Genomic DNA, 15,564 nt, shown 5'->3' on the forward strand with positions numbered 1-15,564 from the left:
CTTCAGCCAAGGATGAAGTTGAACAGAATCATCACCTTGCAGTATTGTTACTGAAAGAGAGCAGTCCTGAAATCAGGAGATGAGTTTCTGCTAGTTCTTTGGGAAGCCTTTTTTATACCCAGACACAGAATTTGTCTCATGAAGGTCTTCCATGTGTATCATACTGTATGCTCTGTAATCTGCAAGCATGTATTTACTTTTTCTTCTTGCCATAGTTTGCTAGCTCTGCAGAATATATTTCATCATCCACTAATAAAACAGGTTGAAGGGGAATTATGTGACAGTCACATATCAGTGATTCACAAGTCAGGAAATAATTTTGCTGTTGGAAAACCTGATGAGTTTACACAGAAGTTGGCAGAGTGCTCAGCACTGATGCCAGCACCGAGAGAAAACACAGAAGAGAAAGGCCAACTCTTTTATGGTTTTAATACAGCTAAAACAGACAGGATTTGAGGAACATACTTCAGACAGCCAGCTGCACTTATCTATATTTTTGTCTGAAATAGAAATAGATACACTCGATCCAGCAAGGATATTGTTGGATTGTGCAATTAGTGACAGACCAGCATTAGTCCTGCATTTAATTAAAGGAACTTTCTGCCACTCAGCATCAGTGTCACTTATTTAATAAAATAACAATAAAGTATTGTAGAATTGGGATCTTCTTCAGATACATACTCTTCAGTGCCTCTTTTCTACTTGTACTGTAACGTGAGTTGTCCAGCAGAGATTCAGGTCAAACCTTCCTAGTTCAGCCTCCCTGGCATGAGTGGGAATTATGTAGAACAACTGATAGCTTAACAATCAATATAAAAATTTGAAAGAATAGCTTGCTAGGAGAGCTGAGGTGATTATGTCATCTCCATGGAGATGGAGCTTGGATGCAATATCATGTGGAGTTGTTCCAGATGGACTCTGCTCATTTTGTTTAATATGTGGATAGGCTTGTTCTGGATTCACTACTCCAGTTTAACTTTGTCCTTAAACAAAGGAATTAGTGCACTTTAAATTCATACCTTACCATGGGCTGAATTGATTTTTCAGTGTTGGACAAGGCTTCTGAAGCATTTGCAAAAAAATTACTCAGCAATACAGAATCTTGCATAGGTTTTTATTAGTTTTGTTCTTAAATTTAAGTTGAATTCAGCCCACAGAAATATTCTGAATATACGGATTTCTCTTAGCATGCAAGTAAGTATCCCCCTGGGGGGGAAACTGGAATTATTAGTGGCTGTAGTGAAGATCAAGTAAATTAACTAGCATCTACGTTAAAACAGTTAAGAGTTATTTCAAAATGCAGAAGAAAGTTATTTTTCAGTAGCAAGATCATTTGTGCCGTCAGGCATCCACTTAATTTACTACTCTATATTGAAAAAAGTCTTAGGTTGGCACACTTAAAAAAATTATAGTGTCCATAGTTAGTGACATCATGAGATGTAAATGATGACTGTATGAGTGCTTGAAGTTCAAGTTTATGATTATGGTGAAGCAGAATCATCCCTTAACTTTCTAGATGGTTCAGGTTACAACAGAATGACAGTCTAAATATGACACTTTTGTTTGTGGTTTGTGGCTGTTACCCTTCAGTGATGTTTTTGCAACTAAACGGCAAATAATAGAGCACTCTGGGAAAAGAAGAGCAGCCTTCCAAAAACTGAGTCTGACACATGCAATTGTCCCTCATCGGCATGTGGGACGGAGTTCACCAAGGCTATCCTGATACAGTGCTATTAAAATTCACCAAGAGTTATACAAGGAATATGTTTGTTCATTGAAAATATTTTTTTCCATTCAAGTTTTATTGTGTTTTGCCCTTTGATGTTTTCTCATGTCACTAGTTTGTTTTATTCATCAGACCTTCTCTCTATTTGCTTCTTGTCTCCCCTTTTTTCCCTTTGCACCTTTCTCATTGTCTTTTGTGAACAGCACTATAACTTGATAAGGTTTTGGCAGTACTGGGAGACTGGTGCAAAATATGTTTTAAATTAGGAGACGAACTCTGCGTTCTCAGCAGAATGTAGAAACATATGGTAACTCCAATTATTGATGTATTTTTCTCCTTCACTGTAGGTGCGCTTAATGATCACAGATGCTGCAAGACACAAGCTCCTTGTACTAACTGGACAGTGCTTTGAAAACACAGGAGAACTGATTCTTCAGTCAGGCTCCTTCTCCTTCCAGAACTTCATTGAGATCTTCACAGATCAAGAGGTGTGTTCAGAAAATTGTCTTCCATACATTGTCATGTAATGGCAGAGCTTTCTAGAAGACTAAAAATGGCCCTCTGCGTTGTTAGAGTTAGCATCTGCAGCCTGATGCTGCTGCTCTTTTCTCTTCATTACGGGCTTTCTTTCAAAACATTTATTTAATTTACTTTAGACTTGGTGTAAATGGCTTAGCAAAAGATTTAAATTTTAACTTGGGGAATTGTGACTTCCAGAAACAGAAAATCAGGGAAACTTTTGACAGTGGAAGGAGATAGTGCTGTGTTTAAAATATACAGGTTTTTTGTCTGAGATGCACATACAAAGCAGTCAAATTGAACTTGACACCAGGTTCTTGCCTGGTGGCAGCTAAGTAATAGGTGACATTAAATAAGACAAAGGCTGTCTGTTACAATAGCTGTAGCTTTTTGCACCACCTACCTGCTTGGCTTCTTTATAGTAGTGTTTAAAATTTGGCCAGTGAAATCTGTAAATCTTGTGATTTTTACATACCAAAAAGATACATATGAAGTATACCAGTATTTAATGCCATTTGTTTCATGTCTTGTTATTTTACTCTCTTGCTTAACGTACTGTGTCTGAAAGCTCCCATAGGGCAGAAACCCATAGTAAAAAAGCTGTCACACTTAATTTGGCTGCTGTGTAAAGTATATATTTAAATAAACTATTTGGCTGCATCCCTAGAAATTTAGATCCCAAAATTAATTAGGAGCATATCAGTACAGTGAGATTTGGAAGTTCAGCAGTGAAAAAGCAAAGTTTGCATGAGCTCCAGTGTGACCTTATTGTAACCATTTGATCCTATTCTCAAAGCCTCTTTGTTCAATATATGGTTATAGGGTTGGGGAAAGAGCTGGATTCCTGCTCTCTGAAACATGTGTGATGCCTAAAACTCACTGGGAGTTTGCAGAGTTCCTTTTCTATGAAATTGCAAACCCAAGCTCCTTGAATCTCTGGGAAATTAGTGACAGATGATTACTTTATGACTACATGCAAAACTAGGGCCAAATCCTACCGTTACCTTTAGGAGGCAAAATTATTGGCTGCAAAGTGGAGGGGGGGGTGGTTGGCCATAAGTTACAGCTGCCAAGGGATTGCCACAGTGGTGGGTGAGCAGGGTGTACTCCTGTGGTCTATGAGTCAGGCTCACTCGGCTCACCTCTGCAGCTGGCAGCAGGCTGACCAGCTAGCCAGCATGGCTCTTTGGAAGTGTTGGCTTCCAGCTTATTGTTCTGGAGACTTGGGCTCTCAATGCTTCTACAAGATTTCATAAAAGCAAAGATAGATTGCATTTGCTGTACTTCAGTCTGTGTATGTGACATTTTTTAAAGGGTTCCATTACTGGAAAATGTTTAGGTGGTCTACAAATTAGAATAGATAGAAATAGATAGGATAGAATAGATAGGATAGGATAGAAAAAAGTGATTAGTGGTTTTCTAAGTGGTGATCAGAGAAAGAATTCCTGTGCTGTCCTGACCCTGGTGGACTTGGCAATGTTAGGTTTATGGTTGGACTCAATGATCTTAAGGGTCTTTTCCAACATAAATGATTCTATGATTCTATAAGCATGTAAGATTTGATGAGTAATGTGTACAGCTGATGTTTCTGCCCATTTTTACTTCACTGGAGCAAAACCAAATGGTCAAGGAATGCGCTTACAAATAAGTAAATACACTTTGGGGGATACTTTTATGTAGTCTAATTCAGAAGTCCATATCTAGCCTGCAGAACTCCCTGCAGACAATGCTTAAAAGTGGGTTTTTGACTTCTGCTGTGCCAGAAGATTGAAGATATCCCATTCCACTGCCTCTGCAACAACTGATAGCAGAGGAAAACCTTCCTTTTTACCTTTGTGGTCCAGGGTAGGTGCTTTCTCTGAGCACCCAGCTTGCTGTTTGCCTTCACCAGCTGACTTCTTTAAAACTTGAGTATTCCTCAACAAATGTCTCTCATTGCTTGAAAAGGCAATCAGGTTCACAGACACAATTCTTTGCTCCCACAGTGACGTTGAATCCAGAGAAGAGAAGGAGCAGTTTCACCTCTGTGTTATCAAATAGCATAAGCAGTGCAATTATGTCAAAATCCTTGGAGTTGCCATTTCAAATGCAAATCCACTGAGACCTTTTCTGGGGCATTCTAGAACTTGCTATTCCTAACAGATATGATCTATGCCTGGAATAATTTTTTTCCAACTTTTCATTGGCCTGCACTACCAGTGGCTTAACACTACCTGCATTATGCATGCCAACTTTTAGGAGCAAAGACAGTCAGAATTCAGGCGTATGAAGCAGAAATCCAATTAAGGTATATTATAAACTGGAGAAGACTAACCCCAAACCATGGCCCAGTATATTTATTAGCCCAGTGGATTTCCATATGACTTTTTAATCTAGCCAGAAGTTTGGCCCTACATGAGAAAGTCTGTGCTCAAGTTTATCGCCTTATCTATGCAACAGACTTGGATTTAGTCATCCAGAGAAAGTGATCTTTTAACACTTTTGTCTCTTTCTAATAATGTGTTTTCAGCCCTGGTCAGAGACACAGCATAAGGAGTACACTTGAGATCCTAAATCCATTTCAGAGATGTGGTCTGTGCTGCCCCTCTTTTTTTTATTTCTGCAATAAAAGACAGGAATGGTTCTCCTATTTTCCTTATCTTTCAGCCTTTTCAGCCTCTTCTCCTATTTTTTTTTCTTTGTTTTTTCCTTTGTCCCTTTTCAGACAGAGCTATGTCTGGCATATGGGTGAGATTTATTTATACTCCTGTCAAATGATTTGGATACTAAGTAAGGCTGACAAAGGAAGATAGAAAATATTTATTTTCTGCTTTATTTAGGTATTGGTTGGATAATTTTCCTTTGGATAGCAGCCACTGCGTCTTTGTTGAGTTTTATTTTTGGTAAATGCTGAAAATAAATTATGTAACACGAAGAAAGGAAGTGAGACATACACACATGGAGGCCCAAAGAGATCTAATGCGATCAAACATCATTCATTTTTTATACATTAATTTCTTCCGCTGATTCAGGTTGTGGTCTGAGACTTGCAGATCATTCAGCTGTAGAATAATCTATATCATCTTTATGAAAACTGTTCTTACAGCTTGTACTGACAGCTAAGTCTCTGCAAAGAAGGTTGTGGCATTTTCAATGATGATGTGCTGGCATATTTTGCACTGACATTTTATGTCTGAATTAAATTCTTTAAAGGGGAAGTTTACATAATTTGGTGTCCCTTTGTTAAGAACAAATAGAACAGAAATGGGCTACATTTAACCTAATTGTCAGTAAAAAGGAGAAAAAAAGTCAAATGAAATTATCTGTGCAACTGGGAGAAGGTATAAAAGATGTCATACTTTTAAATGTTTGTTTGTTTACTAATCTGGGACCACCAAATATTCTTTTTTAGTTCAGACTGGAATAGAACAACAGGTCTTGATACTATGGCATAAAACTTATTGTTTTCTGGGCCTTTATTTCAGCAGCTGGTTTTGGTACTAGAATGTTATCAAATACTGTCAAAATTGATGGAGTTATTCCAGATTTCAACTTTTGTGGTCCATGAGTTTAAAATCAAAATAATGACAAGAGATTTTTAACCCTAACTCTTTTTTTTTCTGGCTCTTTCTTTAGCGCTGTCCCTCACACTCTCAGAAATATAAAACTTGTAGCTGTCTGCATTTCTTAAGCAACAATTTATTTCTTAGTGTTCTGGAAAACTCTCCTGCAGTCCGTTGTGCTGATCTGGGAGCGGTGTTGGCTTTTCAGGAATCAGCCTGCAGAAAGAACTGCAGTAACAATGTTGTGGTGGAATATATCCCGTGAGGAGAAAGGAAGGTGGCTGCCCCTGGGAGGATGCTGGCCTCCTCTGGATTGAAGTTACTTTCTGCCTGTTAATATGATGAGCTTTGTCCCTTAGATATTTGGCTGGCTTTTCTGGATGGACTGGGGCAGTAGGGAGACTCATGACCCAATGGTAGAGATAGTGGCAGCTCCGGCAGCGTTAGCCTTATAGCCCTCATACCCTCTCAGTATATAAGCTCCTACCATCGCCCTATAAAGGATGGAGGAAAGAAGGGGGAACCTTGGGGTATTGTCGTCCTTTGGGCAATAGGGACCAGGAATAAAGTCCTTCATTGTATTTAATAAAAACACAGTAATAAACTAATTATGGAACAGGTCCCTTTAGCTTCTAGGACAGGTACTCACCAGTGCAGAATCAAATGAAAACTGTTTTATCTATCTATCTGATCAGGAAATATTATGTTCTGACATCAGTTGTCATTAAAAATGAATTTACATGCATCTTCTTGTGTTCTTGTTTTGCAACCCTAGATTGGTGAATTATTAAGCACCACCCATCCTGCCAACAAAGCCAGCCTAACTCTTTTCTGCCCTGAGGAAGGGGACTGGAAAAATTCCAACCTTGACAGACACAACCTTCAAGACTTTATTAACATTAAACTCAACTCAGCTTCCATATTGCCTGAAATGGAAGGACTCTCTGAATTCACAGAGTATCTGTCAGAATCAGTAGAAGTGCCATCACCTTTTGACATTTTGGAACCTCCAACTTCAGGAGGCTTCTTGAAACTCTCCAAACCCTGCTGTTATATTTTCCCGGGGGGAAGAGGGGACTCTGCATTGTTTGCAGTAAATGGATTCAACATGCTTATCAATGGAGGATCTGAAAGAAAATCTTGCTTTTGGAAACTTATCCGGCACTTGGACAGGGTAGATTCCATTCTGCTTACTCACATCGGAGATGACAACCTGCCAGGAATCAATAGCATGCTTCAGCGAAAGATAGCCGAATTAGAAGAGGAACAGTCCCAAGGGTCTACTACCAACAGTGACTGGATGAAAAATCTGATCTCACCTGATTTAGGAGTTGTATTCCTTAATGTACCTGAGAACCTGAAGAACATGGATCCTAGCTTTAGGGTAAAAAGGAGTGTAGAAGAAGCTTGTTTTACTCTCCAGTACTTAAATAAATTGTCTATGAAACCAGAACCTCTTTTCAGAAATATGGGAAATACCATTGACCCCATCATTTTATTTCAGAAAATGGGAGTAGGCAAGCTTGAGATGTATGTACTTAATCCTGTCAAAAACAGCAAAGAGATGCAATATTTTATGCAGCAGTGGAGCGGTACTAACAAAGATAAAGCCGAATTCCTGCTACCAAATGGCCAAGAACTAGACATTCCATTATCCTACTTCACCTCTGTCTCATCCCTGATTGTGTGGCATCCAGCTAATCCTGCAGAAAAAATAATCCGAGTTCTGTTTCCTGGAAACAGCACTCAATATAGTATACTAGAAGGACTAGAAAAACTCAAACACTTAGACTTCCTTAAACAACCAATGGTTACGCAAAAAGACCTAACTGGGAACATTGCTAGTCCAGCTGTGAAACAAGCCAAGTTGAAACAACGAACCGACAGCAAGGAGAGTCTCAAGCCTGCTGCAAAGACACCACCAAGCAAGCCTGTCAGAAAAGAATCTAAAGAAGAAACACCAGAGCCTGTGAAGCCTAGTCCAGCACCGGAAAAGCCTCAGAAGTTGGAAAGCAAAGAAAAAGTTCCAGTTAAAAAAGAGAAACCCGCAAAACTGGAGACCAAACCTGTAGTGGCAGAAAAAGACATAACAAGTAAAGAAGAGCAATTAGTAAAATCTGAAACTCCTGAAAAACAAACTACAGATGTAAAACCAAAAATGTCGAAGGAGAAGCCAGCGAAAAAGGAAGTCAAAGCAAAACCTGAAGAAAAGAAAGAGGAAAAAGAAAAACCAAAGAAAGACGTTTCTAAAAAAGAGGAGAAAACACCCACCAAAAAAGAGGAAAAACCCAAAAAAGAAGAGACCAAGAAAGAAGTTAAAAAAGAGGTGAAAAAGGAAGAGAAGAAGGAAACTAAGAAGGAAGTAAAGAAAGAAGCTCCACCAAAGGAAGCTAAAAAAGAAGCTAAAAAAGAAGAGAAGAAGGAAATTAAGAGGGAAGAAAAAGAAGCCAAAAAGGACACAAAAAAGGTTCCTAAAGAAACAAAGAAGACAGCTACTCCTTCAACTGAAGCCAAAAAGCCAGCAGCAAAGCCTAAATCACAGAAGAAGGAGGAACCTGCTAAAAAAGAAGCTGTACCTGCTGGAAAGCCAAAAGAAAAAGGAAAAGTTAAGACTGTGAAGAAGGAGATCAAAGTCAGTGGGACACAAGCTGTCCTTGCAGCAGCTGGAGTCGCTGCCACAACAGTAGCAGCTGTGGCAGCTGCAGAAATTACAGGCAGTGGAAATGAACTTGAAGCGGAGAGATCCCTTATGTCTTCACCAGAGGATTTAACAAAGGATTTTGAAGAATTAAAAGCTGAAGAAGTAGAAACAATAAAAGAAACAAAACCTCAAGCCTCTCTTATAGAGGATGAACTGAAACTCACTGGCACAGTACAAAAAGAGGCCTTTGAAGTACAAAAAGAAAAATTAGATAATGAAGGACCTGCTGAGTCTTCTGATGAAGGCATAACTACCACAGAGGCTGAGGGTGAATGTGAACAGACACCCGAAGAATTGGAACCTGTGGGAAAGCACAGGGTTGATGACAATGAAAAGTTTGAAGATGAGGGAACTGGCTTAGAAGAATCATCTGAAGCAGGAGATTATGAGGAAAAGGCAGAGACAGAAGAAGCCGAAGAACGAGGTGAAGATGAAGAAGAAAAGACACCACTGGACACCACAAAACCATATATGGAGGAACCAAGAAAAACTGAAGAGACCTCGGGAGAAATAATGGCTGGAGCAGATGCTAACATTAGAGATGAAAAGTATATTGAAAAGGCGGATTATGAGGCATCAGATGAACGGGCTGAGGAAGACAGGGAAGAAGCAATAGAAAAGGCAGAAACTGAAGAAACTGAAGAAGATGAGGAAGACAAAGCAGAAGACATCAGAGATGAAGAGGAAACTGAAAAAATAGAAGCTGAAGAAGATTATGTGATGGCTGTGGTAGACAAAGCTGAAGAAGCTGGTGAAGTTGAAGATAAATATGGCCTACTCATAATTACGCCAACAAAGCGCTCAGAGCCTCAGTCTCCAGCAGTTGAACCAGCCTCTTCTATCCATGATGAGACATTACCTGGTGGTTCAGAAAGTGAAGCCACTGTTTCTGATGAAGAAAATAGAGAAGATCAACCTGAGGAATTCACTGCTACTTCAGGTTACACACAGTCTACCATTGAAATATCCAGTGAACCAACTCCAATGGATGAAATGTCGACACCCCGGGATGTCATGAGTGATGAAACTAACAATGAGGAAAGTGAGTCACCCTCTCAAGAGTATGTGAACATTACCAAGTATGAGACATCCCTGTACTCTCAAGAGTTTGGCAGACCTAAACTTTCTCCATTTCCAGATGCTTTTAATGGATTATCTGAAGGATCCAAAACAGAGGCCACAGAAGGTAAGGACTATAATGCCTCAGCTTCCACCATTTCACCGCCTTCTTCATTAGAGGAAGACAAATTCTGCAAATCTGCGTTCCAAGATGTATACCGGCAAAAAGAAAGTGAAGTCCAAGGCACTGCCAAATTAGACATCAAGGAACCCTATCAAGATGATGGTGGAAAACACAGTCCAGCCAAGAGTCCAGCTGACAGTTTGTCCCCTCTGTCACCTGTTGCCAAAACACCACTGAGTGAACGTAGTGTGAACTTTTCACTCACTCCCAATGAGATCAAGGTCTCATCAGAGCCTGTCCCCGTTGCTACATTGCCTGATGTACATCAAGAAGTTGCTGAAGAGCGCTGTGCAAGCCCAGAAGATAAAACATTAGAAGTAGCATCGCCCTCACAGTCTGCTGCTGGTAGTGCTGGCCACACACCTTATTATCAGTCTCCCACTGATGAAAAGTCCAGTCAGCTTCCCTCTGAAACCAGTGAAAAGTCGACAGAAGCTCCTGTTAGCTTTGAATTCAGTGAAGTCAAAGATGAGTCTCCAAAACCCAGAATAAGCCCTATGGATGAGCCTGTGCCAGATTCAGAATCTCCTATTGAAAAGGTTCTCTCACCTCTACGGAGTCCACCACTGATAGGTTCAGAGACCACTTATGACACATTTTTGAGTGCTGATTTAAAGTCTCCCACTAGAGATTATGGAAGTCCATCTGAGGGGACATCTGAAAAAGAAAAATCACCGGTTCAGATGAGCCCAGCTTCTGAAGCCAGCTCTGTAGGCCTTTTCCAAGAAAAACAAGATGAAAAAAGCATGGAGTTCATGGTAACTAAGGAAGGCTTCAGCCTAGAAAGGAAAATGGAGGATACAGAACCCAGCAGCTCCCAGTCTTCACTCGTCTTGGATGAGCGGAAATTAGGAGGTGATCTCTCACCTACTCAAATAGATATCAGTCAGTTCGGTTCTTTAAAAGAAGATACCAAAATGTCAATTTCTGAAGGCACTGTTTCTGACAAGTCTGCAACTCCTGTTGATGAGGTTGTAGCAGAAGACACCTATTCCCATATAGAGGGAGTAGCTTCTGTCTCTACAGCATCTGTTGCTACTAGTTCATTTCCAGAACCAACTACTGATGATGTATCTCCTTCTTTGCATGCTGAGGTTGGATCTCCCCACTCTACTGAAGTTGATGATTCCCTTTCAGTGTCTGTTGTACAAACACCAACAACTTTTCAGGAAACAGAAATGTCTCCATCTAAGGAAGAGTGCCCAAGGCCCATGTCAATTTCTCCACCAGATTTCTCACCTAAAACCGCAAAGGCAAGAACACCAGTGCATGATCACAGGTCTCCTGAGCAGTCAACTATGTCAGTAGAATTCAGTCAGGAGTCCCCGGAACAGTCTTTAGCAATGGACTTTAGTAGGCAATCTCCAGAATATCCTACTGTAGGCACCAGTATACACCATATATCTGAAAATGGACCAACAGAAGTAGATTATAGTCCTTCAGATGTACAGGAGCCTACTTTTGCACAGAGGATTTCCCCTATGGAGCAGTCTCAGGAGAAAGATATTTCAGAAATTATTTCAGTTTCTCAAATTGAAGCTTCATCCTCAACTTCATCAGCTCATACACCTTCCCAGGTAACTTCACCAATGCCAGAGGAAACATTTACAGGGGCTGTTCCACCCAGAGATATGTCACTACATTCTTCTATTACTTCAGAAAAGGTCCAGAGCCTAGGAGAAAAGCTGTCACCAAAGTCTGACTTATCTCCACTAACTCCAAGGGAATCTTCTCCTCTGTACTCTCCTAGTTTTCCAGATTCACCTCCTGCAATCACAGAAGCAGCATCAGCTAGTCAAACACCTTCATTGTCACTGCATGTGTCCTCTGTCAAAGCATTTGGTTATCAGGAATCCCTAGCAAAGCACAGTCCAGAACCTTTACTCAGCCCAGAAAAAGAAGATTCAGATAAAAGCAGCAGGTCACCAGAAGAACTTAGTTACTCTTATGAGGCCACAGAGAAAACTACTAGATCACCAGAGGGTATTAGCTACTCCTGTGAGACAGTTGGAAAATCTACTAGATCGCCTGAGGCCACAGATTATTCCTATGACACAACCGGGAAAACTACGAGGTCACCTGAGGCCACAGATTATTCCTATGAGATAACAGGGAAAACCACCAGGTCACCAGGGGCCACAGATTATTCCTATGAGACAACAGGGAAAACCACCAGGTCACCTGGGGACACAGATTATTCCTATGAGATAACAGGGAAAACCACCAGGTCACCAGGGGCCACAGATTATTCCTATGAGACAACAGGGAAAACCACCAGGTCACCTGAGGCCCCAGATTATTCCTATGAGAGAACTGGGAAAGCTACCAGACCACTGGATACTATGGATTACTCCTATGAGACAACAGGGAAAGCTACTAAGTCACCAGAAGCCATTAGCTACTGCTGTGAGACAACTGGGAGACCCACCAGGTCACCAGAGGCCATGGCTTACTCCTATGAGTCAGCTGGGAAAGCCTCCAGTTCACCTGAAGCCACAGACTACTCATTTGAGACAACTGGGAGAGCCACTAGGTCACCTGAAGCTACCAGCTATTCCTATGAAGCAAGTGCACATTTCACTCCAGGAAAATCATTAGCAGAATCCCGTCAAGATGTTGACTTATGCCTTGTGTCCTCCTGCGAATATAAACATCCCAAAACTGAACTTTCACCCTCATTTATCAACCCAAACCCCCTTGAGTGGTTTGCAAGTGAAGAACAGTCTCAAGATCAAGAGAAGCCATTAACTCAATCTGGGGGAGCTCAGCCACCTTCTGGGGGAAAGCAGCAAGGGCGGCAATGTGATGAAACTCCTCCCACGTCCGTGAGTGAGTCTGCCCCATCTCAGACTGATTCGGATGTTCCCCCAGAGACAGAGGAGTGTCCTTCTATCACTGCAGATGCTAACATTGACTCAGAAGATGAGTCAGAAACCATTCCAACGGACAAGACAGTTACATACAAACACATTGACCCGCCACCTGTTCCAATGCAGGATCGCAGCCCTTCCCCTAGGCACCCTGATGTTTCCATGGTTGATCCAGAGGCTCTGCCTGTTGATCAGAATTTAGGTAAACCTTTGAAGAAGGACCTCAAAGAAAAGACAAAGACAAAAAAGCAGGGTACTAAGACCAAGTCATCTTCTCCTGTTAAAAAAAGTGATGGTAAATCAAAACAAGTGGCTTCACCAAAGCCAGCTATAAAAGAATCTTTAGACAAAATTTCCAAAACAGCTTCTCCAAAAAAGAAGGAATCTGTAGAGAAGGCAACCAAAAATATCCCTAATCCAGAAGTAAAGTCTCGAGCGGAAGAGAAAGATAAGGACACCAAGAATGCAGCAAATACAACAACATCCAAGTCAGCAAAGACTGCAACCACAGGTAAAGACAGATAGCAGTTCCCTAGTGTTAAGATTTTCTTAGTTGTTGCAGTGAATTTAGTTTGCCTTTATATCAGCTGACAATGTGGTTTGTAGCAAATACCCAAAGGAAGTCCAGGTTTTAAATATAAATCCAGCATGTAAAGGCCACATTTAAATGCATGAATTTCACTAATCTAACTTTTGTGCTATGAGAAACTTGATGTGTCAATTTGCTGAGAGAGTACATAAAATATAAAGAACTTAACACTAGCTGTCTAAACTGTTAACCAACAAGTAGAATTAGAAGTACCACTTTCACAAGTGAAGTGCAAAGTGAACCACTTTATTCATTGTAAGAAACAAGTAGGCATGATTGTCTTAACATAAATTAATGCAAATTAATAATGTGTGAGGCAAAGGTACTGTCAGCCATTGGATGCTCATTACTTTGCTGGATTAATTTTAAAAGGAGTATTTTTAAAAAATTGTAACAGTACTGAGAGCACTTTCAGTGAACTAAGCATATACACCACATAATCCAGTTACAGTCTTATGCCATCAGTGGTGACTAAACATACAGAAGTTAATGTCATTTTGAATGACTCTTGTGTATTCTAAGTAGTAATAAAATATGGATTGGATTACTGAGGGAGGCATTGTGCTAATCTGTTGTTTCCAGCAGAGCTTGTTAGAAAGCATTTGGGGGATACTTTGATTTTGCTGTTGTCAGGACTGATGTTCTGTTGAAAGTTTTTTTACAAGGAGCAGGTCTAGCATTCAGTACAAACCAACCAGCATTCAACTGTCTTTAGCTTCCCCATTTTAAGTGGTTCACTGTTTATTTTTTTCATCATTGTTTGCATATCTCTGTTAGTAGATGCATTTCAAAGCAACAATATAGTTCCTCATGCTGTACGTTTCTCCCACACTTTAGCTCTGTATGAGATTCTAATACCTTAAAGCATACTTCTCAGGTATATGCCAGAGCAGAAGGCAAAGCTCTGTTTGATAATGGCTTTTAAGTTTAAAATGTGACATCTAATATTTTATCCAGTGTTGGTATCCACAATTCAGAAAGATATATCATAGATTTTTTATGATAAATGGTTATAAGAGATTCTGTAACATAGCCAATAGTAAAAACTCTCTTATTCAGGAAATCTTATCAAATAATGATGCTTATTTGTCATATTGTCCTATGATGAATAGCAGAACATGCTAGACAAATGTAATGGACTCTGCTGGCCTTACAGTATGTGACCCTAAATAGAGCGTATTGCTCAGCTAATTGTTTCCTAAGCTTCATCTTCTATAATAACATGAGAAAACTAATAGAACATAAACGGTGATCGTATGGATAAAATTACTTGTTGGATCCTAATTTTCAGTTATACCATGATCCAGTGTGTAGCAAAAGCTGCTTGGGTTTTTTGGGTAGTATTTTTAATATGAGTGTTTAAACTTCAAACTTTGTTTTGGATGAAGCTCTTCTTAGAACAAGTACGGCAGCAAAAACATGCTTTGCCCTACTTTTTGTGATAAGTGGCTAATTTGTGTATGAAATAAGGATCCAGCAGGCAAATAAAAACTTGTTCTCAGTTCCCTGAAGTAACTGCTTTACAAGTTTCTGTGTCCTGCCACGTTCCTCTTTCACCCTCTTTCTGCTCAAGTGTAGTAGCTTCCTGATGCACCTGTAAAGCAGTCTGAGTATATCAACAGCTACCACGTCTTGCTACGTGTTGATACCCCAAATCTCAGGACTGCTTCAGATCTGCATGGCTCGCTGTGTGACCCTAGGTTTTATAATCGTGCATACCAAAGACTTTTGAAAAGCCGTACTTCTTAACCTGGAAAATAACCACATCATTTATTGTCTGGTAATTCAGTAATCACAGCTCTGTGTAGTAATTGTTGGATGTTAGTAGTATATTACTGGGAAAGGTTCAGTCAATTTTTCTTTACGCCGTAGTCAGTTTTTATTGTATTATATACTTAAAGTTATTCAAGTTTTTCCTCCCATTATAATTGTAATCCAGATATAACAAAGCTGGAACATGTCATTAGGACGTAGGAGCGTAATGCCATGGTTGGACATATCTCACCTCAGCAGTTATAACAGTAATTAGTAAATGCATGTTTTTAGCAATCCTGTGATATATTTTTTTGTTATTTGATTACCAAAGGACCTGGGAATACTAAGGTGGCAAAATGTACAGCAGTGCCTCCAGGACCTCCGGTCTATTTGGATCTGGTGTACATTCCCAACCACAGCAATAGCAAGAACGTCGATGTTGAGTTTTTCAAGAGGGTGCGGTCATCCTACTACGTGGTGAGCGGGAACGATTCTGCAGCCGAGGAGCCAAGCAGGGCGGTTCTGGACTCCCTGCTGGAGGGCAAGGCGCAGTGGGAGAGTAACATGCAGGTAGGATCTTCATTAGTATCTCTGCCTGGAAATTTAACCTTCTCTGGGA

The 15,564-nt window shown here is 40.3% G+C and overlaps 1 protein-coding gene across 1 annotated transcript in view; it reads left to right on the forward strand.

The window, feature by feature from the left end:
- Window positions 1-15,564, forward strand: part of MAP1B (microtubule associated protein 1B) — a 77,735-nt gene that overhangs the window by 57,044 nt on the left and 5,127 nt on the right. The window contains exons 4-6 of the mRNA XM_075078305.1: window positions 2,074-2,214; window positions 6,563-13,112; window positions 15,277-15,515. Coding sequence (XP_074934406.1) covers window positions 2,074-2,214; window positions 6,563-13,112; window positions 15,277-15,515 — 6,930 coding nt within the window. The remainder of the gene's footprint in view (window positions 1-2,073; window positions 2,215-6,562; window positions 13,113-15,276; window positions 15,516-15,564) is intronic.

The sequence above is a fragment of the Phalacrocorax aristotelis genome, chromosome Z (genome assembly GCF_949628215.1).
Source record: "Phalacrocorax aristotelis chromosome Z, bGulAri2.1, whole genome shotgun sequence".
In the NCBI taxonomy this organism is placed as follows: domain Eukaryota; kingdom Metazoa; phylum Chordata; class Aves; order Suliformes; family Phalacrocoracidae; genus Phalacrocorax; species Phalacrocorax aristotelis.